Source organism: Zalophus californianus, chromosome 10, assembly GCF_009762305.2.
Source record: "Zalophus californianus isolate mZalCal1 chromosome 10, mZalCal1.pri.v2, whole genome shotgun sequence".
In the NCBI taxonomy this organism is placed as follows: domain Eukaryota; kingdom Metazoa; phylum Chordata; class Mammalia; order Carnivora; family Otariidae; genus Zalophus; species Zalophus californianus.
The window spans coordinates 88671587-88698406 of NC_045604.1; the positions used below are offsets into that span (position 1 = coordinate 88671587).

Below are 26820 nucleotides of genomic sequence, written 5' to 3' on the forward strand. Positions count from 1 at the left end.
ATGTGGAAGCCGTAGAGCAGAAGAGCCCCTGCGATTGCTTCACGACAGGAAAGGGCTCCTGGGCCTGGAGCCTTTGAGCAGAGTTAAGGGCAGGGAAAGGCTCAGGGGTCTGGGTGCCCGGGAGCTTGGCCAGCTCACCTGCGGCTGGGCCAGCAAGGGATCTGGGCGCCAGCAAGCCGCTCATGGAGATAGGCACCTTCCTAGACAGAATTTTCAGCGGTGTCTTGTCTCCTCTGTGCCAGCTATTGGCACAGGTGGTTTCTAAGGTTATGCCTCTGGAACCTCCCCATCACTTGGCAAACTCAACTTTTTTTTTTTTTTTTTTTTTTAGATTTTATTTATTTATCTGAGAGAGAGAGCACAAGCAGGAGGAGCAGCAGGCAGAGGGAGAAGCAGGCTCCCCGCTGAGCAGGGAGCCCGATGCGGGACTCGATCCCAGGGACCCTGGGATTATGACCTGAGCCGAAGGGCAGACTCCTAACTGACTGAGCCACCCAGGCATCCCCAGAATCAACATTCTTATCCCCAGGCGGGCACATCAGGAGACCGAGTCTTGGCAAGGCTAACTCACTGCTCAGAGTGAAAGATTTAGTTGGTATTTGACTCCAAATGTATTTACTTCCAAATCCGTCCCGTTTTCCAGCCATGTTTTCTCTGTCAATGAAGGCATCGCTGTTAATATAGCCTGTTATTAACTCAGGGGTTACTAATGATGTGTCTTAATGGAGGGTTATGAATACAGGTTTGTTTTTTTTTTTCCCTCAGTGTACAGGATCAAGACAAAAAACTTCAGGATTTATGGAGAACATGTCAAAAGTTGCCACCGCAAAATTTTGTTAACTTTAGGTATGTATGACCGGCATCCTGCAAATTACGCCATCAAGCCACAGTGACTCTGGAACGAAGAATGGTGCCATGTGGAGCAGAGGTCACTCAGTCCAAGCACACTAAACAAGTGCTTTGGAGAGGACTGGGGGTTGCTGGGAATGGGATTTGATGTATGTTATTGTGACACATATCACCGTGTGATGTATCCGCATCACGTCTGCACTGACAGCTAAGTCCCCTGGTCAGTTTACCACTGCAGCTACTAGGAGAAAGTTCTCATGGAGAGTTGGCTTGACTGCGTGATGGATTTGGAGTCTAAATTGTCCAGTATGGGGGTCTCCTGTCTGACTCAGTCAGTAGAGCCTATAACTCTTGATCTCAGGGTTGTGAGCTCAAGCCCTACATTGGGCATAGAACTTACTTAAATAAATTTAAAAAAATAAAATAAATTGTCCAGTATGTAAAAGGAAAAAATTAATCAACAATTCTATTTTCTGCAATAGCTTTTATATATGCTATATAATTTATTTTTAATAGAGCATAAATCATCCTATTAAATGAAATGTCTAGAACTGGAGATTATGTATTGCTTTGTGGAATTACTGTTTCTAAGAAAATTTACCGGGGAATACATTTCTAGAATTTCACCTCCATTTTCCTTTTGACCTAAAATGTGACTTTGAAGAAGCATAAAGAGAAGAAGCCCAAAGTATTGAAAACCAAAGAAAATTTTATAAGAGGACTTGGTCCAAAATGACAAATATTCTACTGGTGAAATTTCTGTCATGTTACCTGACCTTTAAGTTCAGTCCCGGGTTCTACCACTAAACTAAGCTAAATACTCCCTCTGGACACCTTAAATATCAACTTTGCCTTAACGAATATGTTAATATTTATAATATCCCTCTTTGTTTCATTCAGCACACGCAGCTAGGAATTACAGATAGTCTTAGATTATTCCGTGCCTTATGTTGGAAACAGAATTACAGTTCTTGGTAATTTGGGATTTCGTCTCTTATTTTGTTTGTTTTACTCTTTATAATTTTGACTAATTATTTTTTGAATAGGGAGCACATTCCCATGGTTCAGAATTCAGAAGGTGTCCAGTGAAAAATCTCTCACATATACACAGATACATATATTTGTTGCTCTCACACTCCTCCTTTTTATTTTGAACCCAAATGATAGTATATATTGTATACATCATTCTCTTCACCTTCTTTGCTGAGTAGACATCCTGAAGACTTTTCCATATCAGTACATAACAATTTTTTATGGCTGTATGGATATATTTTATTAAATCAGCACCCTATTAATAGATAATGGAGTTATTCTTAATGTTTTGTTTTTATAGTGCTGTGCTGGTATAGGAGAGACTATAACTATATGATAAATTGGAGATTTTTATAATTACCACAGAAAATATTTTCACGTACAGTTTCCTTTAAGCAATGTCCCTCTGCTTGTATTTTTTTATGTTTGTATTAAAACATATCGAGCCCACTGTTAATCAGATTGTAATTTACTGAGGGGTCGATAGATAGGGCATAAAGGAAAAATGGGTTGGAAATACACAGCAGATAGGGATTGAATTGTGGAGGTTTTCTTGTGAGCTGTTTTCCTCTTCCAACCCCTAACGGAATCTGTTGTCTGAAACAGAGAGCACAGGACTTTGTAAGATACAGAACCTGAGCCAGTTTCTGATTCAAAGCCACTCTGCACTTAGCACCTGAGCAACCCGGGACTGAGCACTGGGGCGGGAGGATGCTGTTCCTGGAAATATTTTCCTTTCTCTTTTCTCCCCCAGGTATTTAATCAAGTTCCTTGCAAAGCTTGCTCAGACCAGCGATGTCAATAAAATGACTCCCAGCAACATTGCAATTGTGTTAGGCCCTAACTTATTATGGGCCAAAACTGAAGGGTAAGTGAGCTTTCCCCGTATCACGGTATTTTAATCTCGCCTTTGCACCGCAGGGGGACAGACCCCCCGTTCCCGGGTAAGATGCACTTCCAGAGTTGCCCTTCTGAACCTGGTCTTTCCACGTAGCCGACATTCTCGGAACACTGCTGTGAGCTGGGTCCCATCCCAGATGCTGGTCACGCGCACAGTCCACAGAGGGCCCCGCCCTTGGGCAGTCAGGCAGATGAACGGCCATGACAAAGCCCCACACACATGTCTGTGCACGTGGGGGTGCTGCTATAGACATTATAAAGTACAATGGCCACAGTACTTACCGCAGGAACACCGCTTAGGCTGAGAAGCGCCGGGAGAGCCCTGCAGAGGAAAAGGCACTTAGGTTGTACTTGGATGGATAAATAGCTCCCTGCAGGCGTGACCCAAATAAGCAAAGGCTAATTTGGAGGTGGGGGTGGTGTCACATGGTCTTGTATAACCTGAGCGCAGGGGCCAGGAGACTGTGCCAGAGGATTATGAAGCCAGAGCCAGGTTCTGAAGGGCCTCATATCTCGCTGAGGTTTGGAACTTATTTTGGGTCATAAGTGGTTGGGGAGGCATCAAGGTTTCTAAGCAGAAGAATGAGTTGATCAGACTGCATTTAAAAAGATAATTTGGGGGCGCCTGGGTGGCTCAGTCATTTAAGCATCGGCCTTGGGCTCAGATCATGATCCCAGGGTGCTGGGATTGAGTCCCACGTGGGGGGTGGGGGTGGGGAGGTCCCTGCTCAGCAGGGAGTCTGCTTCTCCCTCTCCCTCTGCCCCTCACCCCACTCATGTGCTCTCTCTCTCTCAAATAAATAAATAAAATCTGTTCGAAACCAACTTAAAATCAGCATTTGGACACACCATTGTTCACCAGCTCACTTGCTGTTAACACGGTGCAGACTAAGGAGTGACAGCTGAGTCGGGGTGATTTTCCTCCTGGGGCATCACTGCCACACGCTGAGGCCAGAACCCCGTGAATCCGGTTTTTGCATTTGTGCTTAAATATTTTCTTGTTTTAAAGCAATTCAATTGGGGGCACCTGGGTGGCGCAGTCGGTTAGGCATTGGACTCTTGGTTTTGGCTCAGGTCATGACCTCCGGGTCCTGGGATCGAGCCCCGCCTTGGGCTCCATGCTTGGCAAGGAGTCTGCTTGAGATTCTCTCTCCCTCTGCCCTTCCCACTTGTGCTCTCTCTCTCTCTCAAATAAATAAATACATATATATTTTTTTTAATAACAAAGTAATTAAATTGCTCTGACACAACCTGCAGAAATCAGAGGCTGCCTGGGGGAAGCGGTCTAACTTTGTGAATGTCCTTCACAGAACACTGGCTGAAATGGCAGCAGCCACCTCGGTCCACGTGGTTGCGGTCATCGAGCCCATCATCCAGCACGCCGACTGGTTCTTCCCTGAAGGTAACATACATTTTCAATTTCATAGTGCTTCCAAGCAGCACAATAACGGTACAAAAAATTCTTTAAAGAAGAAAATGCTTCAGTAGCTCCTTCGTGAGGATGTGATTGGTTTCATCTTTGACATATTGGCGTCCACATTATTTTGTATTTCGCTTTGTTTCACTTCACCCTGGAGTTGTCCACTCAGCCAGTGTGAATACCCATTGACACCATATGTCTACTGGTGAGATATGCAGTCTTCCCTGGAGGAGCCTGGCCCTTGGAGAAGGCCACATAAACAGATACCATCACACATGGCGAGTTAGAAGGAAGGGCAGATGGTTCGACAAACTCAGATGTTGGGCACAAAGAACCAGGACTTCTTTATAGAAGGGGTGACACTGAATATGTAGTTTTCCGCTTAGAAAATGGCTTTTTGTTTCTGTAGGCAGAGAGCTGGGTCTTTGTAAAGGTGGAAGATGAAGCCGGATAGGTTGACTGGAGCCATTTTGTGAAGGTGGGAGTTGGCCGTGTCAGAGAAAGAGGATTTCAGCCAACAGGCGATAGGTTTCCAGACTACGTTTGTTGTAGTCCTGGGGTTCTCAGAGATTCCATGACCCCCTTTGAGGGCGTTGGTAGGGCAAGCTTTGAGAGTGCAGACCTGTGGCCCCGCTGTCCCCTCCCCTGGAATGTGAGCTCCATGACCCCAGGGCAAGCTCGTTTCTCCTTTCCCGGGGTCCCCTCATCATCGAGAATCATACCTCACTCATGTAGATTCTCAGTAAGTACGTGATGCATGAATGAATACCGGCGTTTTGCCCAAGATTTCTTTGGGAAAACAAGTCTTAGAAAAACTCTATAGGCACTCTGAAACACAAACTGAGGGTTCTAGAGGGGAGGGGGCTGGGGGGATGGGTTAGCCTGGGGATGGGTATTAAAGAGGGCACGTTCTGCGTGGAGCACTGGGTGTTATACACAAACAATGAATCATGGAACACTACATCCAAAACTAATGATGTAATATATGGTGATTAACATAACAATAAAACAATTATTAAAAAAAAGAAAAGAAAAACTCTATAGGCATTATGGAGTTGGTGTTGCCTTTTACTTGTATTTTATATCAAACTGTAAATACCTTTCATTTTTTTTTTTTAGTAATCCATGCTATTGTCCTCTTCCATATTCCCTGATTTTTTTTTTTTTAAGAAGAGGGCAGAGGAATTGTGTAACTTATATTCTGAATCACACCCCCTCCTTATCTCTAGTTTCCTCATTTTACCTCCCCCTGGTGTGGCAAACCATTCTTGAGAAGATGAGGGGGCAGGGAGTTGCACTTGTGAAACAGGGAGGGCTGATGGGAGTTTTAAAGCCTCCTGCACCTGTATGCTGTACGCCTCATGTGCAGGCAGACCTCACTTGATGGCGCTTCGCTTTATGGCACTTCCTAGATGCTGCAGTATTTTACAAGTTGAAGGTTGGTGGCAACCCTGCTTTGAGCGTGTCCATTGGTGCCAATTTAGCAATAGCATTTGCTCATTTCATGTCTCTGTCCCATTTTGGTAATTCTTGCAGTATTTCAAACTTTTTCATTCTTATTATATTGGTTATAGTGATCTGTGATCGGTGATTATGACTCACTGAAAACTCAGATGATGGTTAGCATTTCTTAGCAATAAAGTATTTTTTAATTAAGGTATGTGCCTTGTGTTTGTAGACATACTGCTATGACACAGGGCAGCATAGTGTAAACTTAACTTTTATGTGCACTGGGGAACCAGAAGAGTCATTTGACTTGCTTTATTGTGATAATTCATTTTATTGGGATGTTCACTTCATCACAATACTTGCTTAATCGTGATCCTCGCCTTATTGCAGTGGTCTGCCACCAAACTTGCCTTATCTCTGAGGTGTGCCTGCACACTTGTTTCTTTTTCTCCTTGCAGAGGTGGAATTTAACGTATCGGAAGCATTCGTGCCTCTCGTCGCCCCAAATTCCAATCACTCATCTCACACTGGAAATGACTCTGACTCAGGGACCCTCGAGAGGAAGCGGCCTGCCAGCATGGCGGTCATGGAAGGGGACTTGGTGAAGAAGGAGAGGTGTGTTTAGAGCTGTTCACTTTCCTCCAACAGCAGATGTCATGTAGAAGAATTACTAAACCCTTGGTATCAGGTACTGCCTCAATGGGCCTGTAGTATGAGAGTGGCCCACGGCGCGCCCATGACGTTAGGTCCAGATATTTCGGGAATTCTGCTCTAGTTCATTCCAAACGTTAACGTGACCACAAGGCAGCTTGTAGCTTGTCAGTACACATTTGTTCCGTATGCATCCAAGCTTCACTTGGTCTGTGATAAGCATCATACTCATGCTACAAAGCCACCTAAACATACTTGACGGGGGGAAAGGAGAGAAAAAGCAGGGGCAAGTTAAATATTGTGGACAGATGAGAGAATAACCCACCTCTCACAGTGAGTTGTCGGATTTGGTTTTCAAAGAGACCCATTCTGGGTATAACTTGGCCCCTCAATGGAAGCCAGCCCCTGACTCTGTTGTTCAGCTGGAGATACTCCCGTATTTGGACTTAGTGAGTGACGTAGGTCTCTATACTATGCTCCACAGGCGATTTTAGTGGGATTTTCAAAACTTAATAAGGCTGTCTGTGATTTATGCCCTCAGAGGCCAACCTGTTCAGTCTGAATGATGAAATGCCACTGTGCTCACCCATAAGGCCAAGTTAGAGAGGCCTGTGGAGTAACGTGCTTTTCGCGCACAGACGGAATAACATCACTGGACGTGGTTTTACAACTAAACAACAAGCTCTTCTTTTCATTGCCCAATCTTATAGTGAGCTTTGATTTTTTTTGTTTTTTGATTTTTTTTTGATTTTTTTATTTTTTTGTTTCCTTTTGCTTTGTTGTTGTTTTTTAATCCATAGCAAAGGCCCATGCTTTACTTTCCGTCTGTTCCTCTGAAACCCACATTTCTTATGGGCAGAGGTTTTACTTCTCTGAAGCCCCGATCACATATTAGGTCCTGCTTCCTGATGACACACTGGCCACCGCACAATTAGCCTTCACGTATTTGAAGTCACAAAATGCAGCGTCCTGGCCCTGGTTGGCACGCAAGAAACGATTCTCGGTTATCTCCGGGGGTGGATTCTCCCCGCCAGCTGACCCAGCTGACACGAGCTCAGGGAGCCACATGTCTCTATTTTTCAAACTGAAAAGCTTGAGAGTTCATCCATCAGTCGGCTTACGTGAAAAGTGAATCTCCCTCCTCCCCATTCCCCAGCCACCGTCTCCTTCCCAAAAGCAATGATATTTTTCCGGGGTCACGAATCCTCTCAGATACATTCTTTGCATCCACCCACACCAGTGCTCGTACACCTCAGCTGTAGAGGCAGAGTGCGCTGTGACATCCTGACGCTGCCCCCAGCCTCCACCCTGTCCCCCAAACACACAGACGCAAGGCGGCCGTTGGGTGGTAGGCAGGTAGGTGCGCTAACGCGATGTCACCCACTCAGGACGAGGTCTGCCTGTGTGCTTTCAGCCGTTCACACCCAAATTGAGAAAGGACATTGATCAGTACCAGGTCTGTTGGTTTGCTCAGGTTTAAAGCCAGGTTGAGCTGCTTGCCTTGGTAACAGCAGTGACCATTCGTCTGGTCCTTGCCGCCTCACTGCATGCTGGGCAACTCGGGTGGCTCTCCCCGTGCGTGGGTTTTAACACATGCGGACCAATGGACTTCTGTCTCTATAGTCGGCTTGCATGCTGTGTTGACTGTTTCTTCTTTCTGTGTAGCTTTGGTGTGAAGCTTATGGACTTCCAGGCCCACCGGCGGGGTGGCACTCTAACTAGAAAGCACATATCCCCGGCTTTCCAGCCGCCACTCCCGCCCACAGATGGCAGCACCTTGGCTCCTGCAGGCCCAGAGCCCCCTCCCCAGAGCTCTAGGGCTGAAAGCAGCACAGGGGGTGGGACGGTCCCCTCCTCTGCGGGCACACTGGAGCAGGGGCCAAGCCCGGGCGACAGGTAAGAAGGCGGCTTCTGCTGGCAGTGGGTGCTCAGTGCCCCACCCTTCTCGTAGGCGCTGGCCTGCAGGCATGGCCTCCATGCCCACAGAATCGCTCAGCAGAGAGTGAACCAGATCTGCCTTCACTCTTCTGGTTGGCAAAGGATGGGAAAAAAGACTGCAAATTGCTTGCTTCCTTTCCCGTTGTTCAAAAGAAGCAACGTTTGTTTGCATTCTTTACCATACTGCTTTGGTGCTAGAAGCCAACAGGCGGCTAGCAGTACTATAAACCTCTTTTCCCTGTTTGATGAGCACTCAGTGTTCATTTACTATTTGCTCTTGTCATCTTCCACACTAAGTAGTTAACACTTGAATGTAGCAAGTTACTTAGAGTATTCGTGGTATTCATTCACTCACCCATCCACCCATCTACCCACCCATCCACCCACCCACCCATCCATCTGTCTGTCCGTCCATCCATCCATCCATCTGTCCATACATCCATCCATCCATCCATCCGTCTGTCCATCCATCCATCCGTCCATCCATCCACCCATCCATCCATCCATCTAATCAGATTTACTGAATAACTGAGTGCCGGATGCAGTACACAGTTGGTGGACTGAGACCTCCCCCACCCCTAGCTTTCAGTCTTACAGGCAAATTGATAGGTGAATACAAGGTAGAAAATATGATAGACTTTCTTAAAAGGCTCTTTTGTTGCTTAACCTTTTGATTAGCTGTCTGGAGTGGGGTATAAATATACAGCAACTTTAAGAAAGAGTACCTTTGAACTTGAGATTTTCATCTAATCTGCATGAATTCACTTCTCCACTGGAGGCTACTTCAGGTGCTATGTCAGATAGTTCAGGACTGGAAGCTGCTGTAACAGATGAACCCCTCTACAGAATATGTGCTATGATTTTTCTTGTCCTTTTCTCTACCATGGCCATCTATAAAGCACTAGATAACCACATACAAAGTAAAATAAATGCATAGAACAAGGATCCAGCTTCTCTGGATGGGGAAGGGGTGCCTGGTGGGATGTGAGGCTAGCTGCTTAGGAGATAAAAATCTCATTCCAGCCTCACAGCTGAATTTGGACTGCTCTGTATATTCCTGAGTTCCTTTTGACTCACAGAATTTGCAGAAGTTCACATTTTGGTTAAAAATCACGAAGGCTTCCACCTCCCAAGGTTTCCTAGGCACATCATAAGCTCCCTGTTGTCTTGTCAAAACTGACGCTCCACACATGTCTTTGTTTTGGCTTTAATTTTTTTTGTTTGAGGGAAAAAAAAAAGTATTTGCACACATTTTCATTTACCTGTAGCCTTCAGGTTGCTTAATCAAGGCCAAACACATTAAGACAATAATTAGGATGCCCTGCAGAAGGACAAATGGAGTGTCAGTCCTCAATTTGCTTTTGTTCTTTGTGTGCTGTGGGTATTTTGTGTACCTTCACGAATGGTGTTCATGCTTTAGTGACCCTGACAAGATGAAGCTGTAAAGCTTAGTGTACAAAGTTCTGAGCCAGGAATCGGCCCGAGTTCTGATCTCTGTCCACCCTGCTGCTAACCAGCTCCGGGCTGTGAGCCATTTTTGAGTCTCAGGGTTACTCTTTCCTCAAGTCCAAATGATTGATAATAACCTAGCACTTTATAATTTACAGTGTTAGTATCTTGCCACAGCTTTTGCTTTGTTTTGTACACTGCGTGTGTCAAATCTCTTTCTTTTGAAGTCCGAAAGCCCTTTCATGCTTTTTAATACTGCCCAATTTAAGTACAAGCAAACTAGAAATTTTTTTTTTTTTAAAGATTTTATTTATTTGACAGAGAGACACAGCGAGAGAGGGAACACAAGCAGCAGGAGTGGGAGAGGGAGAAGCAGACTTCCCGCTGAGCAGGGTGCCCGATGCAGGGCTCGATCCCAGGACCCTGGGATCATGACCCGAGCCAAAGGCAGACGCTTAACAACTGAGCCACGCAGGCGCCCCTCAAACTAGAAATTTCTTGTTGGTAGCTGTGAAATGGTGTCTCTTGTGATATTCGAGTGACAGAGTAGCTGGAATACAATTGAGGCAGTGAATCTCCTGAAATATTTAGCCCTGTGTGTCCGCAAATAAATAGTGGGTTTGCAGACCCAGTGTGAACTGTTGAAAATTCCCGATCACCTCCTTGCCTGCCGAGGTGAAAACTCTGGGTGGAATTTGGTATTTTGATAGCATGCTGACTAGCTTTCTCTCGGGGAATGCCTGACATCAAACTTGACTTCTGCTCTCCATAGTCCACCAAAACCCAAGGACTCTGCACCTGCCCCTGCCCCAGGGAGAAATGGCAGTCAGATGGCCAGTGGCCAGAACCAGGCACAGACGGCCGGCTCCCATCAGCTCTCCGTTGGCCCGGGGCACAATTCCGCTGGCCCTAGCCCGCACACTCTGCGCCGGGGTAAGTAGCCACCTTTACTCCTTCCCCTTAGGGAGGGATGTGCAGACTTCCTTCGGCTAGCACAGGGATTCACATTGCAAGGCTTTCCGACAGATCATCTCCACGTCTGTTATAAAATGGCAAGCAGAGGGGCACCTGCTGGCTTCGTCGAAGGAGCATACATCGCTTGATCTTAGAGTCGCAAGTTCAAGCCCCACATTGGGTGTAGAGATTACTTTAAAAAAAAAAACAAAGAACTTCAAAAAAAATGGCAGGCAGAAAAATCAGTCGTTTAAGAGCAAAATCATTAAAAGGAAATGAAATAATAGAGAGCAGAAAAGCAGGCATTTAAGAATATGTTTAAGCCACAAAGCCTAACAAACGAAAAGTTGTTTCTTGGAAACAGCACTCCCAGTTTTCCAGGAATCTGGCATTCCAAGCCGTCCCTCTGCTTGGAAACCCCCACAGCCTCTGTCGTAGCCAGGCTGTAGGGGTCTGCAAGCCGCTGTAACCTCTAGATTGAGGTCGGGGCTTTCTGGGTCCTGCGTGCTGTATGATCTGAATGGTTCCCACCCATATCCCTACCGTCCTCCACACAGCAGTTAGCGGGGTTGCTCTAAAACACAGCAGATCGTGTCTTCTCTCTGTTGAAACTCTCCCTCCAATGGCTTCTGTGCAGACCTCCCCTGTGGGGCCGGTGTGGTCCGGCCTGCCTTTGGGCCCCACACTTACCACGCCCCTCTCTCGCCAAGCTTCAGCAGTGCTGGTCTGCTCTCTGCTCCTGGGACGCACTAAGCTCATCCCCTCTTTTTTTTTTTTTTTTTTTTAAGATTTTATTTATTTATTTGTCAGAGAGAGCACAAGCAGGGGGAGTGGCAGCCAGAGGGAGAAGGAGAAACAGGCTCCCCACTGAGCAGGGAGCCCAACGTGGGGCTTGATCCCAGGACCTGGAGATCATGACCGGAGCTGAAGGCAGACGCTTAACAAACTGAGCCACCCAGGCACCCCTCATTCCCTCTTTAGAACTTCTGCATTCCATTTTTTCTCTTCTGGAACATTCTGACCCACAACATCTTCTTGTGGTTCTTTTTTTTTTTTTTTTTTTTTAATTTTATTGGGGTCAGAAGACCTACAATGAGATCTGCCCTCTTAAATCTCTAAGAGTACTACAGGCACAGTGTGGTGCAGCAGACCTCTAGAACTTACTCATCCTGCATAACTGAAACTTGATGTCTGTTACCTTGCAGCTCTCCGTTAGCCCCTCCCCAGTACCCTCTCTCTAGCCCTGGCAACCGCCATTCCACTCTGACTCTGTGAGTTTGACTGCTTTAGATACTTCATATAAGTGCAATCATGCAGTATTTGTCTTATTGTGACTGCCTTATGTCACTTAGCGTAATGTCCTCTAGCTTCATCCATGGTGTTGTATATGGCAGGATATCCTTCTTTTTTAAGGCTAAATAATACTCTGTTGCACGTATATCCCACAGTTTTTTTTAAAGATTTTATTTATTTTTTTTGACAGAGAGAGACGCAGCGAGAGAGGGAACACAAGCAGGGGGAGTGGGAGAGGGAAAAGCAGGCTTCCCACGGAGCAGGGAGCCCGACTCGGGACTCTATCCCAGAACCCTGGGATCATGACCTGAGCCGAAGGCAAATGCTTAACGACTGAGCCACCCAAGTGCCCCCATTTTTTTTTTTTTATCCAATTATCCGTCGATGGACATTTGGCTGTTTCTACATCTCGGCTATTATGAATAATGCCGCAGGGACCACAGGAATGCAAATATTTTTTTGAGATCCTGATTTCAGTTCTTTTGGCTAAATACCCAGAAGTGGGTTTGCTGGATCATATGGTAGTTCTATTTTTAGTTTTTTGAGGAACCTCTATACTGTTTTCCATAACGACTGCACCAATTTGCATTCCCACCAACAGTGCACAAGGGTTGTATTTTCTCTACATCTTCGCCAACACTTGTTGTCTTTGGGGGTTTTGTTAATAGTAGCCATTCTGATAGGGGTGAGGTGATGTCTCACTGTGGTTTTTATTTGCATTTCCCTGATGATGAGTGATGTTGAGCATCTTTTCCTGTGCCTGTTGGCCATCTGGATGACTTCTTTGGAGAAAAGTCCATTCAGGTGTTTAGCCTATTTTAAAATCAGGTTATTAGTTGTTTTGCTATTGAGTTGTAGGTGTTCCTTACATATTTTGGAAATTAACTCCTTATCAGATAGATGGTTTGCAACTGTTTTCCCCGATTCTGTGGGTTACCTCTTCGTCTGTCAGTCATTCCCTTTGCTGTGCAGAAGCTTTGTAGTTTGATGTGGACCTATACGTCCATTCTTCTGTTGCCTGTGCTTTCAGAGCCATATCCAGGAAACCATTGCCAATTCCGATGTCATGAAGCCTTCCCCCCTGTATTTTCTTCAAGGAGCTTGACATTCTCAAGTCTTATGTTTAAGTCTTTTTTTTTTTTAAGATTTTATTTATTTATCTGAGAGGGAGCGAGCAAGAGAGAGAGCACGCACACATGAGCGGGGAGGAGGGGGGGCAGAGGGAGAAGCAGACTCCCCGCTGAGCAGAGAGCCTGATGTGGGACTCGATCCTGGAACTCCCGGATCATGACCTGAGCCAAAGGCAGATGCTTAACTGACTGAGCCATCCAGGCGCCCCTCTTATGTTTAAATCTTTAATCCATTTTGAGTTGACTTTTGTTCATGATATAAGATAAGGGTCCACTTTTATTCTGCCTGTGGACGTCCACTTTTCCCAACACCACCTGTTGAAGAAACCATCCTTTCCTCATTGTATATCCTCAGTGCCCTGTCAAAGATCAGCTGGTCGTATATGCGTGGAATTTTTATAAGTTACAGGCAAGGAGGCAAAGTCAGGGACACTGCTTGGTTACAGACCCCACTTGATCCTTCTTAAGGCGACCCTCTCTCCTGAGCCACCATCATCTTCATCTGTACCCCAGCTGATCCCGGAGGGTAATTAGGTCTTCTCTTCCTGGATTCTGGGTATAACCCTGCTTCCAGGTTGAGGCTCTCCTTATGGCCACCTTAGGGGGCTTTCCTGCTTCCTTAGACCACGGATCTCTGGCTGCCTCAGAGGACGAGTGTGATCCTTCAGCCCCTGCCTCAGCCTCCCCAGACGTTCACAGGTGGCCTTGGATGAGGTCCACCATTCTCCCCTGGCCCCGGCACCCAACTCTCCTGCCTCCTCTCCTAATTCCCTCGGCATCCTTTCCTGCCAGGAATGCTTTCATCCCGTGGGAATTTACAATTAATATCACTCAGAATAGAAAGCTAGACATTTCTCTTTTTAAGTTGCTTATGGTAACCAGAGAGTGGCTACTATTCTAGAGTTCTTACTTTGTCGGTTGGTTGGTTGTTTCTTTGGGAAAAGGTCTTCCAAGGTCCAGGGTCAAAAGTTCAAGGCCAGCAGAGCAGAGCAGACTTTATACCCTTTTCATTCCTGAATTCTGAGCCCTGTGAGCAGGGAGCCAGGCAGTGTAGGAAGGAGGAAGGGGATGAAAAGAGTTCAAGGAGTCCATAGAGCATGGTTGTGAGCCTCTGTTCTGCCAATTATTAGCTGTGTGATCTTTTGCGAATACTTAACTCCTCTGAGCCTTGGCTTTCTCCGCCGTGAAATGGGTATGACAATGCCTGTCTTACAGGGAGCTAATGGGACTTAAATGAGACTTAAATGGGACTTCAGTTTATGTAGGAGACCTAACTTGTGTGTTGGTGATGTGGGGTAAATGATCCTCCTTAATTTCCCTATCGCTTTTGGGGAAGATTAGTAGGATCTCAGTACAATTTGAAAAATACTAACGTCTCTCCTTTCCACCCACCTCTCCCAGCCCAAAACCTGGTTTCCAGACCCATTGTTTTCCATTTCTCCCTCCTCAGTACCAAATTCTGCACCCAAGCCCTCTTAGTGACACTGATCTCAACTGGTATGAGAAGGATGGTGATGTGCTTCAACTCTCCTTAGAGAAATCTAGCTAAGACAACTCTTCTAGACTTACTTGTACTTCTATCCAGAGCGTATCTGTTAATTCAAATGATTCCTGAATCGGTAGAATTTCTGTTATTTAAAAAAAAAAAAAAAAGTTAAGCCCTCTAAGAGAAGCCGGCTTAGGGCAAGGGGCCATGGTGTATGTATAGGCAGATCAGTCATGCTTGGGGGTCACCCTCTTCTAGCTGTTCTTCTCCCTGATTCTTCCCGGGCTCTCGGATCACGCGGGAAGGACACTGACAAGTGGGCAGCTCAGTGGGCTTAGAGCAGCGATTCCGTGTAGGGAGGAGGCCCCCCCGTTCACTGAGTTCTCTTCATATTGAACTTTTCAAACGACAGGCCTTGGGGTACCTGGCTGCCTCTGTGTGTAGAGCATACACCTCTTGATCTCGGGATCATGAGTTCAAGCCCCACATTGGGTGTAGAGATTAGTAAAAATTTTTTTTTAAAGATTTTATTTATTTATTTGAGAGAGAGAGAATGAGAGATAGCACGAGAGGGAAGAGGGTCAGAGGGAGAAGCAGACTCCCCGCTGAGCAGGGAGCCCGATGCAGGACTCGATCCCGGGACTCCAGGATCATGACCTGAGCCGAAGGCAGTCGCTTAACCAACTGAGCCACCCAGGCGCCCTAGTAAAAATTTTTTAAATTGAAAGATAAACAGCAGGTCTTTAAAGGTCCCTATGTGTATAAGGTACTTTTTCTTTTTACCATAAACTTCTTGTTTGGGAATAATTTTAGATTTCCAGAGAGGTGGCAGAGGCAGTGTGGGTTGTCCCCATATGCCCCTCACCCACTTCTCCGACTGTTAATGTCCCAGGTCCCCAGGGTGCATTTATCACAGCCCGGAAACCAACCCCGCTGCTTTACTATGGACGAAACTCTGTATTTTGTTCAGATTCCACCAGTTCCACCAACGTCCATATTCTGTCCCAGGCTCGCTCCCATCCAGGAGACCACGGTGCATGCAGCCACCTCATCTCCTGAGTCTCCTCTGGGCTGTGACAGTTTCCTTCCTCCCTTGTGTCTTCGTGGCCTTGACGGCTTGGGGGAGGGCCGGTCAGGCGTTTTGAAGGACATCCTCAATTCGAGTTTGTCATCTGCTGTTCTCCTGGTTAGACTTGGGCCTGGGGGCTTGGGGGAGGGAGACCACAGAGGTGAAGTGCCCTCCCACTTGCGTCCTTGCACAGGGTGCTTGGGATCCGCCGTGGTGAGGTTCACCTGATAAAGGCAGTGTTGGCTCTCGCTGTGCTGTTCTTACTGAAAGGTGTTTTCCCCCTTTGTGCAGCTGTTAAAAAACCTGCTCCTGCACCCCCGAAACCAGGAAACCCACCTCCTGGCCACCCTGGGGGCCAGAGCTCTCCAGGAACATCTCCGCACCCACCCAGCCTGTCACCAAAGCCAACCACCCGCAGCCCTTCTCCTCCCGCCCAGCACGCGGGGCAAGCCCCCAGCCAGGCCTGCACCACCTCGCAGCCCTCTGCACCCCGGAGGTACTCCAGCAGCCTGTCCCCAATACAAGCTCCCAGTCACCCGCCGCCACAGCCCCCGACGCAGGCCGCGCTGCTGGGGCACAGCAGACCGAGTAGCCAGGGCCCGCCTGCCCCCGTGGCACTGCCCGGTGAGCCTGGACTTGAGCAGCCGCCTCATACCCCTCCCCAGTCTCCAACGCCCCCTAGGACTCCACCTTTAGGAAAACAGAACCCCAGCCTGCCAGCTTCTCAGACCCAGGCAATGAGTAACCCTGAGATGGCGCAGCCACACACCGGAACTTTACCAAGACCGAGACCAGTACCAAAGCCGAGGAACCGGCCCAGTGTGCCTCCACCCCCACATCCTCCTGGCTCCCACTTGGCTGGGGATGGCACCCTCACCAATGCAGCTCCCACTGCTTCCAAAATAGTAACAGGTAAGTGAGAAATCGGCTCAGACCTTCCCCCCACTCATCCATGCTACATTGCTTCTGGACTCTCCCCTTTCAGTTTAGGCCTTGGTTTTCAGCAGGGGGGCAGCAAACTATCCCCACTGGCCAGATCCGGCCCATAGCCCATTTTTATAAATAAAGTTTTATTGGGACACAGCCACTCTAATTTGTTTACATACCATCTTTGGCTGCTTTTGTGCTAATGTAACAGTGGTATAGTCCTATCAGAGAGTATCTGGCTCACAGAGCCTAAAAATATTTACTACCTGGCCCTTGAAGTTAGTTGGCCTCTGATTTATAGTTTCATATGTGTTTAAGACCTATCTACCTTTACCTTTTTCTAAGTATAATGACCTAATGCAGGTAGAAGGTGTTGTACAACATGAGCATGAAATTCATCTCTTAGCGAACTCCGCCTTAAGATACTTATTTTCCTTCTAAAGCTAAAAATGTTCATAGTAAGTGAAGCATTTCAGGTATAACTTTAAAAAAACATGATCTGTGCCCATTTGGATGCTCTGGGAAGAGAGGTCTTGGGGCGTGATCACATCAGAGTGCGAGCCTCAAGTGGTGAGGGAGGGGAAGGATCAAGAATTTCCCATAATTCCTGTGGAAACCTGTTTTGGGTGGTGGTGATTATATAGATTTCAGAGGGCTACCTAATGGGGTGTTTTTTGTTTTGTTTTGTTTTTTACAGGTAGTCTAGAACATGATCATTTTATTTAATTATTATTTCTTTAAAAAATTCTACCCCAAGGGCTCTAATACACTATTTGATTTAAGGATGGGGTGGATGGGGGGGGTTTAATGTGTTTTTAAAAATGGCACTTAGGAGCTCTGAATCACAACAGCTTAGTTTTAAATTTCCTGCTTGGAGCTAGTTTTAGAGAAGAAGCTGAACTATACCTCTGGGCTGACCAGCTGTACTGCACAACTTCTCTGCTGAAATGAGCCAACGGTATCCCCTGGACTGGTACCCCAAATGATGAGGGTTAACCAACTAGTCTATCTTTTGATAACCGTATTTTTTTTCCAGGAATATACTACATAAGTGCACGTATTGTAAATGGTTAATAATTTCTGATGACACTCCAGCATTTATTTTAAAAAAACAAAGCCATATTGGTGTGTTTGTTTGTTTGTTTCCCAATAGATGCCCTGACAGGTGGGGAAGGTTCCCAGGACTAAGGTCTGTAACCCCCCCAAGCAGCTCGCACCACAGCTCCAAATGCTCCTGCTTAGCCGTGTTTTGCATATGTGCTTGTGACTATGTGCTCAGGAGCAGCTACTTGACGCCCCTGCCATCCGTTCTGTAGCATTAGACATTCCATATGTTCTTACCAAAAGCATTCCGAGCTGCAGTGCTCCAAATTCAAGAGGTAGATGTCAGTAGATTGAGAACCCAATTTCAAGCTACTCTCATAAGATACGAGGAGTGTCTTCTTTCTTGTTGGTAAGCCTTTCCTAAAGGGTCCTGCTCTTCTCACTGATTTACCTCTCATCGATTGGCTCATCACATCCAACCAAAGAGGACTCGGGTGCAGTCAGCACAGAAAATCGTGTTCCCTGTGTCTTGAGCTTTAATTTTTTAATTGTATATCTTAAGTGCAAGTTAACCGCATGGAGCTTCTTAATTTGATGTTTGAAATACTCAGGACCAAAAAAAAAAAATCTTCCTCCAAAGATCCCACACTAAATTCCTTTGCATTCCAGCATGCTTACATTTTGCTTTCTTAAACCATATGAGCTTTTCCAAGGGCACCGTGAGGCTCATCTACACCCTGCCTTTGGGTCCGCATTTGGACACCGTAAGACTGTCGTTATGTGTGCGGTTGCTCTCATCCGCTGAGCTGAGCCTTAAACCTTTGGTGGGCCACTTCGACAGAGTATTCACAGCTCTGGTCTGAGTTAGACTTTCTGGAGAAACCGGAAAGGGAAAAACTAGAGTGCGACCTTTAGGACACAGAGGAGAGCCCAGGGATGAGTCCCCCTTCCCGACTCCTCATAACCCAGAAGCCGGGCGTTGCCTGATGGGGTGTGGAAGTCATGCACAAACAGTAAAGTAACTAAGCCCTAATCAAGGCTGAGCCTTTTAACATGTCAATACTTGGGACACACCAAAATTCTCCCCCTCCACCCAGATCTTTCCTTCTTTTTAGACAGAAAACTGCAAACCAGAATCCTGTCTGTTATTTAATACCATTCTCCACCCAGGTGTATTTATTCCAGAGAGCTATCTTACTGATCCGGTACAGTCCTGCAAGGCTCTGTACTTGATAATTATCAGGCCAGGGAAATTTTATATAAAAACTACTTTTCCTTAAGATATTAGCTAAGTATTTAAAAACCAATCTATGTTATGAATTCTCCTAAGCTCAAGAAATTCCAGGCCACCACAATGACCTTTGTATTGCAGAATTAACTTTTAATTGCTTAAAAACGCCCAGACTGCCCGCAGAAGCGCACAGAAGGCCAGCATTTAGGACTCACGAGTCCGCTATTATTAACCATTCCTGGATATGGCTATTGGGTATTTCAACCTAACTTCCGAGGAAGGCGTTTCTTTATTACGACATTGTGTGTTTTTACATGGAAAACCACAGACAGATTCCTGGAAACACGTTATTCGTTTAGAGCAGTTAATCCCAAAAAGGTGGAATTAAGGCTTGGGGATTAGGATAAACTCTTGGGGGAGATTGTTGCTGCCAAACACCTTTGGCAGCCAACCTGTGGCAGTTCAGCACCGGCCCGGGAGAACGGAGGGGTTCTGGTGTCACTGGAATCCCTTCTTCATTGTTACTGTAGAAAGCACGACAAGGCTTTTAGCTTCGAAAGTAAGAGAGTTTACATCTTGCTGTTTTTAAAGGAATAGATTCTAGCCAAGAGTGTTCTAATTTCAACATTTTATTAAATAATTTAGATGTATGACCTGCCATATTCAGTAGGAACTGAAATTGGAATATTTAATGGTAAGGAAAAGGCACCTGATTGGCCAAAGCATTTGTGCTACTTTATGATCATGTTTGTGCACTAACGCCTGTTACTAACCGGGCACCCTGACCCTGCCTGCTTGCATCCCTACTAACAGCGCATGTACTGAAGGAGGCTGGCTTCGTTCATGCTTGCTGTCAATCACCCTGGATACGAAGTGTGCTCACAGATGTGTGACGGGTGCTCACGGGACTGGCCCTGTTACTTCTCTCACTTCTGTTCTTTCCTATACCAGGCAGGCTTGAGGTGTAGTAGAAGGAAGACACTGTAGACTCCGACGTGCCCAAATTAGAATTGCAGTTCTCTGTGTCACATCAGATAAGGCACAGCCTGGCTGATCAGTTAGAGGGTGACGTCTGTGAGAATTTCTCCTGAAGGGGTTAAATCAGATAAAATAAGAAAACATCTTACAGTTCTTTTTTTTTTTAAAGATTTTATTTATTTATTTATTTATTAGAGAGCGAGAGAGAAACAGCATGAGAGGGGAGAGGGTCAGAGGGAGAAGCAGGCTCCCCGCTGAGCCGGGAGCCCGATGTGGGACTCAATCCCGGGACTCCAGGATCATGACCTGAGCCGAAGGCAGATGCTTAACCGACTGAGCCACCCAGGCGCCCTTACAGTTCTTAATATTCACGGGGTCCTAAGTAATTTATGATAATTTTCATCTTGGAAAAAAGTAGATACTCAGAGTTATGTATTAGATTCATAGGTCAACGCTTTAAAAATTCATATGCCCAGACCCAGCCTTCTAGAACCCAGACACGGGAGGGCTGGGGCCCAGGCATCCATATTTAGATTCTGATGCACCACTTGATTTTCCCAATATCGATTCTTTCGTGGGTTAAAAAGACAATGCTCAGGAGTAGAAGATATTTCTTAATATTCCATGATATTTCATGAGCCTGAGAATACCCACAAGGTACCCATCCTCTGTCCAGTGATACACCATGTCGCTCTCAGGATCGTCCTTAAAACCGCAACACTTTGCTGGTTCTCACAGTGTTCTTTTTTAAAACTAACCTCTTTTTATATGCCAAAAGAAACACATTTAAAAAAATTAACCATGGATATTAAAGGAGACTTGGAAACTAGAACTAATTAGAAGGCACTCTTCTACAGTTGGAGAAGTTTGCTATTCATATTCTATTTTTTCTCTAGTTTTTTTTTTTTCCTAAAAGTCCAGGGGGTGCCTGATCATAATTATTTTGCAAAAATAGGTTTTGATCTTGCATCATATGCTACATCCCATGTTATGATGGAGTTTTGACAACCATCTTTTCAAATGACTCCTTAACGTTAAGCAGGCGTATTTTTGCTCATAGCCGGACATTTCAGTGGCTTTTACTTCTACTTGCAGTTTATTTTTAATAACTAGACATCAGAATCATGTCAAGGTAAATATCCAGTGAGACCTGAACAGGATCTCTCCTTTGACTAAAATAATAAAAACTGGGCGCCAAAGCTCTGACGGCCCTAGCGAGCTGGTGAGCGGCAGAAGGGGGTCCTTCCCTCAGGTTACAGACTGGTCAGGTGGGGAAGTTGATTCGCCTGTGGTTATGCCTGGAAAGTTTAATTTCAAGGTTGTATTTGGGTCTCTTCCCTCTCAGAGTGACCATTCGAATAAACTTGGACAAGCACATCTTGTTGAGGTGACAAATAAACCTTGTAGGATCATACCCTAAATTATAGAGGGCCCATTCTGGCCCTTGGGGGACTAACTTCCTTGATACAGATACTCAAAAAAAAGAAAGGAACCCAGTGAGATTTGTCCAAGCCGCCGATCAGGGGTAACATTCTGCCCGAGAGGAGATACAGTGTGCTGGCTGTCTCTGTCTTTTTGGTTTGGGTTTTTTGATATAACATCAGTCATGTGACCTTAGCTCCAAACTCTATGCTCAAACCAGCCCTTCTTAGAATGCATATAAGAAAAATGATGCCTTATGTAAATTTGCAGCCAGAAGGTTTTAGAGGCATGTTTATAATTTTTTTAAAGATTTTATTTATTTATTTGAGAGAGAGTGCTAGAGAGAGAGAGAGCGCAAGTGGGGTAAAGGGCAGAGGGAGAAGCAGACTCCCTGCTGAGCAGGGAGCCCGATGTGGGGCTCGATCCTGGGACCCTGGCATCATGACCTGAGCCAAAGGCAGAAGCTTAACCGACTGAGCCACCCAGGCGCCCCAGAGGCATTTTTAAAAAATAGAATTCCTTCAAAAGATTTTCTAAAAAATAGAATCTTTCTAAAATAACCTCTTCCACCTTTTTGCTACAATGAACTAGAGTGTTTAAGACTCACGCGTTACATCCTCAGAGGCCATCTTCTCTGTCAGGACCCTCACCCGAGGACGCACAGACTCCTGCAGGGCAGAGGGAGAGCACTAGGCCAATGAAGAACCAGACTCCAGGGTCCAACCCATCTGGCTCTGATCCTCCGTGTGGAACTGAGTCTCTCAGAGTCCTCCTTTCTACCTCTCCGGTGACACTAGTGCTGCCTTGGGGTCCTTTCACGGGGGGGGCCAGTAAACTGACACAATGATGTGTGTGGAGCCCCCCACACCATGCCTGGTATGTGGTAGCTGCTCAGTGGTCCAGCCATTGTGATGAAGAGTAGTCTCCTTCTGAAAGCTGGCTCTGCACACATCCTGATTCTTACTACTTCTTGTGTGGGAACAGATTTGCTGTCTTCTTTTTAAACATGGTTCAGCTGGCCTGGCTGGCTCAGTCAGTGGAGCATGTGACTCTTGATCTCAGGGTCATGAGTTCAGGCCCCATGTTGGGCATGGAATCTACTTAAAACTTTAAAGATAATAATAAAATCATAAATAAATAAAAATAAAATCAGCTGCCTTTAAAAAAATAAAAACTAAAAATGGTTTGTGTAAGGGGGCGCGGGGCTGGGAAATAATGTACCTGCCAACCTCAGGCAAACCAGGCGAGCAGGCAGGAGGCAGAGGGAAGGAACGTCCCTTATGCTCCCACCACACACTTTTTTTCCTGAGTGTAGAATTTGTGTGTATTCATCATAAATAGAGAATTTCAGGAAAGTACAAATCCAGAAATTATTTATATGTGTTGGGAAGGAAAGAAGAAAGGGAGGGAGGGAGGGAAAGGAAAGGGAAGAAAGAAAGAAAAGAAAAGGAATAAAAAAGAAAGGAAAAGAAAAGAAAGTTTGTCCTCTGAAAAGGATCTGTGGCTGATCGGTGTTGGTTTGCATGTAAATCCACATACTAACACGTAGAAATCTAATCAGTACGTATAGTGCCTTTGCATCACACATCCCCCACCAGGCATGGCAGTTCCATAGTCTCTAGTAAACTCTTTGGGCTAAAAAGAGACGCTGACTGGTGGCACCATCTGTCTTGTTGGGTTAGGGATTGAATTTGCAATGGATTTCTTGTACCAGTCTTGTCTTTGAGACGTGACTACTCTGCCTGAGACTATAGGAGGGGAGGATTGGAAAAATGGGAGGGCTGGAGGGTTCTTCCTCATCTATCCATCCAGCTGGCCAGCCACAAAATTTATTGAGATTGAGCCATTAAACAGCCACTGTTCTAGGCATTGGGGATGCACTGAACAAAACAGACACAGTCCCTGCTCTCGTGACTTCCTTTCTGCTGAGGTCAAGTCTGAGACATTTGGATCCCTGTTCTGTGCACGCAGCCCACCCTTGACTGCACCACTGGACAGTGCAATGCAGCACAGTTCAGTTGGTTTTACAATTATTGTAAGACCGGAATTGTCAAGTGCATTCAGCACTTGAACCCCCCCCCCACACCTTGGCATATCCATAAATCTAGAAATTTCTCTTGAATTGTGGTTGCATAGGAAACTTGGAGGGCTGGGGCCACCAACCCAAGAGCCCTTGTGAGAAAGGGGAGTAAATAGATCGCTCAGCTCAGAACTGTAGGGTTATGCTGGAGCAGGAACCAGTCTCAAAGTAGTGCGGCCCCCAGAGCACACCTGCGTGTGCCCCCGGCCTGTGTGGAGAAGGAGCAGGTGAAAGAGAAATTAAAAGAAGTTCTTAAACATATCGGGGAGACTCCCAGCGCACTCTAGCCCGGCAACGTGAAACTACAGCAAATCTGAACCTCTCCCTTCTCTCCCTCACCGGCCCTAAAACCTCTAACTAGGCCCTCACGATTTGCTAAAACACACACCTCCTAGAGAAACAAATGATTCTGTTTTGATCAGAGGCCGTCTCCCCCACTGGACTGCTGGCTTCATTAAAGCTGTGTCTGGCTTGTTCGCTGTTGTGCCATCTCAGGTAGATGCTCAGTAAGTACTTGTTCATGAACGAATGCATCTGAGCCTCCCCGGCCTCACCAGGAGGCTGGCCATGACAGGTGAAGATGTCTCTTGTGGGTTGAGGAGTGAGGGACCGACGGCTTGAGGATTCCACATTTGCCCTCTTGCTAGAGGAATTCCGGCCAACATAATAAGACATGAAAAAGGAACTGAGTATAAGTATTAGAAGGAGAAGAGAAATCGGTATTTGTGAGAGGCTGGTGATTCTGCCTCAGTGATTGTCACCCAGGGGTTGACGGGGGACATCTGGCCGTGTCTGGAGACATCTTTGTCACACTGGGGGAGAGAGGGCTGTCTGCCACTGGCATCTCATGCATGAAGGGCAGGACGGCTGCTACAGGGCACAGGACGGCCCCCCAACCCAGATTGATCCAGCCCAAAATGTCACTGGTGCCAGGGTTGGCATAGCATGAGTAACAGGAGAACAGACTCCTGGGCCCCAGAGGAGGGGGCTCTCTCCAGTGAGGCTCACCTATCCCCTCAGCCCTGATTTGTGAGGAGGTTTTAGTTAGCACATGAGAGGCTTGGTGAGAATGAGGTTTCCTCTCTTCGGTCAGAACGAGCGCCCCCTGCAAGGGCTGCAACTCTGAGGGCTCCCGGGAAGGGCCACCAGAGCCAGGAGGCAGGGCTGTGCCACTCGGCTGCCCTGGGGTCTGAGAGGCTCGATCCAGCTTCCAGGGGCTGACGGTGCCCGTGGTGCGCGAAGGTGTGTGTGCATGGGCTGACTCGGACTGTCCAGCTTCTCTTCTACTAGAGCGCCCTCGGGCGGCCTCGTGGGCATCACCACACGCTGACAGCATGTCTCCTGTTTTTGTCCAGACACCAGTTCTAGAGTTTCAGAGCCGCTTCGCAGCACCTTTCCTGACCTGCTTTCAGACTCAGCCAGCAAAGACCTGCCCGGACGCATTCTGTTGGATATAGACAACGATACAGAAAGCACCGCCCTGTGAAGAAAGCCCCGCCCCCGCCCCGCCCCCTTTCACCCTGGTGAACAGAACAGGCGCAGGTGCGCGCTTCTCTCTGCAGACCAAACAGTGAAGAGCTTGCAGTGAAGGGAAGAGAAGGTCTGGCATGCAGGCCTTCGCCTTCCCACAGCCCCAGGAGAAGGTGGAGGCTGACACTTTAAGCTGAATGACCTGTGTCTTGAAGTTGGCTTTCTTTACACGGGAAAGAAATCATGCCAAAAAAATGAAAAACAAAAAAATGAAAAAAAAAAGAAGTACCCAGAATGGAAAGAGTATTATTGCCGAGATGTGTGTAGGAATCTTTGTCACTGCCGTTGAGGCAGGTGGCACGAAAGGCAATTTGGAATGAAGAAGAAGCAGCGCGTGAACTATCTATTTAATAAAATACATGCATTATGCAAATCGCCTACTTCCTGCTACTTGGACTTTCATTCTTATATATTAGGAGGGAGGTTCCTCTCCTTCATAATTGCTGCAGAATCATTTTGTATGAAGTATGGTCGTGCCTCCCCAACCCCCTCAAAATCACGAGCATTGATGGTGACTGCTGGATCCGTCACCTCAGCAAACTGGATGTGACTTGTGCCTTGTTGGATTGCCAGAATGTAGAAAGAAATGTACTGTTTTTTTTTTTTTTAAACAATGTAATTGCTACTTGATAAGGACCGAACATTATTCTAGTTTCATGTTTAATTTGAATTAAATATATTCTGTGGTTTATATGAAAACCTTATAATTCTCGGAAACAAAACTGTGGCTTGTGTGTGTGTGTGTGTGCATGCATGCGTGTTGTCTTGTTACTTAACCAAACAGAATTTGGGTGAGACGTCAAAGATCCCTGTGCCTCCAGAGTACTTCCTATACTTATTAATGACATTGAAAATATACACCCATAAACCCATTTCCCCCATATCTTAAATTTATATTTGCTTAAGGCTGACTCTCTCCCTCCTCAGAAGCCATCCCCCCTTGACTGTAGATCAAGCTCCTCGTAGAGACCAAAGGTCTCAGTGTCGGTTGCCCATCGGCATTGAGCCCCTTCTCCAGGGAGCCCGCTGTGCGCAGTGAGGCATCTCAGCGGCACCTTGGACGTGCTTCGTCTGCAGCGCTGGTGCTCAGGAGGAAACTGAGATGCCGTGCTTGCCGAGGAGATGGTGTGGGTGCCTGGGGACCAGGAAGGTCCGTGCTGGACATTCTCCCCAGAGTGGCACATGTGTTTTGTTATTGCTGGCTCTGAAACGCAACACACACCCTCTTTATTTGAAGAATGTTTCAGTTTTCACTCTCCTTCATTTGTTAAAATCTCCCAACCCCAACAGCTCCAATCTAAAGAAAAATGGTAATAATTTGGTTTTGTCTGCGTGTCAAAGGTAAATACCAAACCAAGGCTACTGCCCATCTTCTTGATGGGGGCTCGGCTTACATTCGGAGCTGCAAGCGCATCATGGTGGAAGCATCTGTGAGGTCCTGCAGAGACGTGATTACCCCTGCTGAGACTGTCACCACCTTGCTGTCCCCTTCTGGCACTAACACCATCAGAGAGGAGAGGTTTTATAATCTAAACTCATAGTGGTCATCCCTGGTCATCCAGGAAGGTGCTGGTGTCTAGGAAGATGCTGGTTTCCGTTTCCTTCCCTCAGAACAGTTTCTCATAGAACGTTCTAGCCCTATGTGCTCAGGCCTTCTCTTTCTGCTCCCCCACCCATGGCAACACCAGGGTCAAGGCCCTCTTCCTCGCACCACGCCTTGCATTCAGGACCCATCTAACCTGTTCTTGGTCCAGCATTTGGAGACCCTTGTCCCCCTCCTGGGACTCCAGCTCCTGGTGCCCCACAAGTCCAGTGAGCCCCACAGGTGCTCATATTTGAAGGTATGAAGACAGACCCTCCACTGCCTTCTCCACCTGACATTTGTTCCCACCAGCTGATTTTCCCATCAGCACCATGGCCCTGGCGGTCTGTGACCATATTCCAGAGCCTTCCCTCTCTTCCCGTAGACCCTGTTCTGCCATCTCTTC

General features: G+C 46.6%; 1 protein-coding gene across 7 annotated transcripts in view; it reads left to right on the forward strand.

Annotated features, from left to right (window-relative positions):
- The window catches only part of ARHGAP17 (Rho GTPase activating protein 17), an 84109-nt gene extending 58904 nt beyond the window's left edge, over window positions 1-25205 (forward strand). For 2 of the 7 annotated variants that reach the window (XM_027610968.1, XM_027610971.1), the window contains exons 13-20: window positions 766-846; window positions 2636-2749; window positions 4092-4183; window positions 6109-6265; window positions 7967-8197; window positions 10461-10621; window positions 15912-16532; window positions 24658-25205. In XM_027610968.1, the coding sequence (XP_027466769.1) occupies window positions 766-846; window positions 2636-2749; window positions 4092-4183; window positions 6109-6265; window positions 7967-8197; window positions 10461-10621; window positions 15912-16532; window positions 24658-24788 (1588 nt within the window). In that variant the 3' untranslated portion in view covers window positions 24789-25205. Of the gene's footprint in view, window positions 1-765; window positions 847-2635; window positions 2750-4091; window positions 4184-6108; window positions 6266-7966; window positions 8198-10460; window positions 10622-15911; window positions 16533-17700; window positions 17737-19467; window positions 19517-23724; window positions 23809-24657 lie in introns of all 7 variants that reach the window. The other 5 variants (XR_003522992.1, XR_003522994.1, XM_027610970.1 and 2 more) reach the window with 5 other exon arrangements.
- Window positions 25206-26820: the final 1615 nt, after the last annotated feature.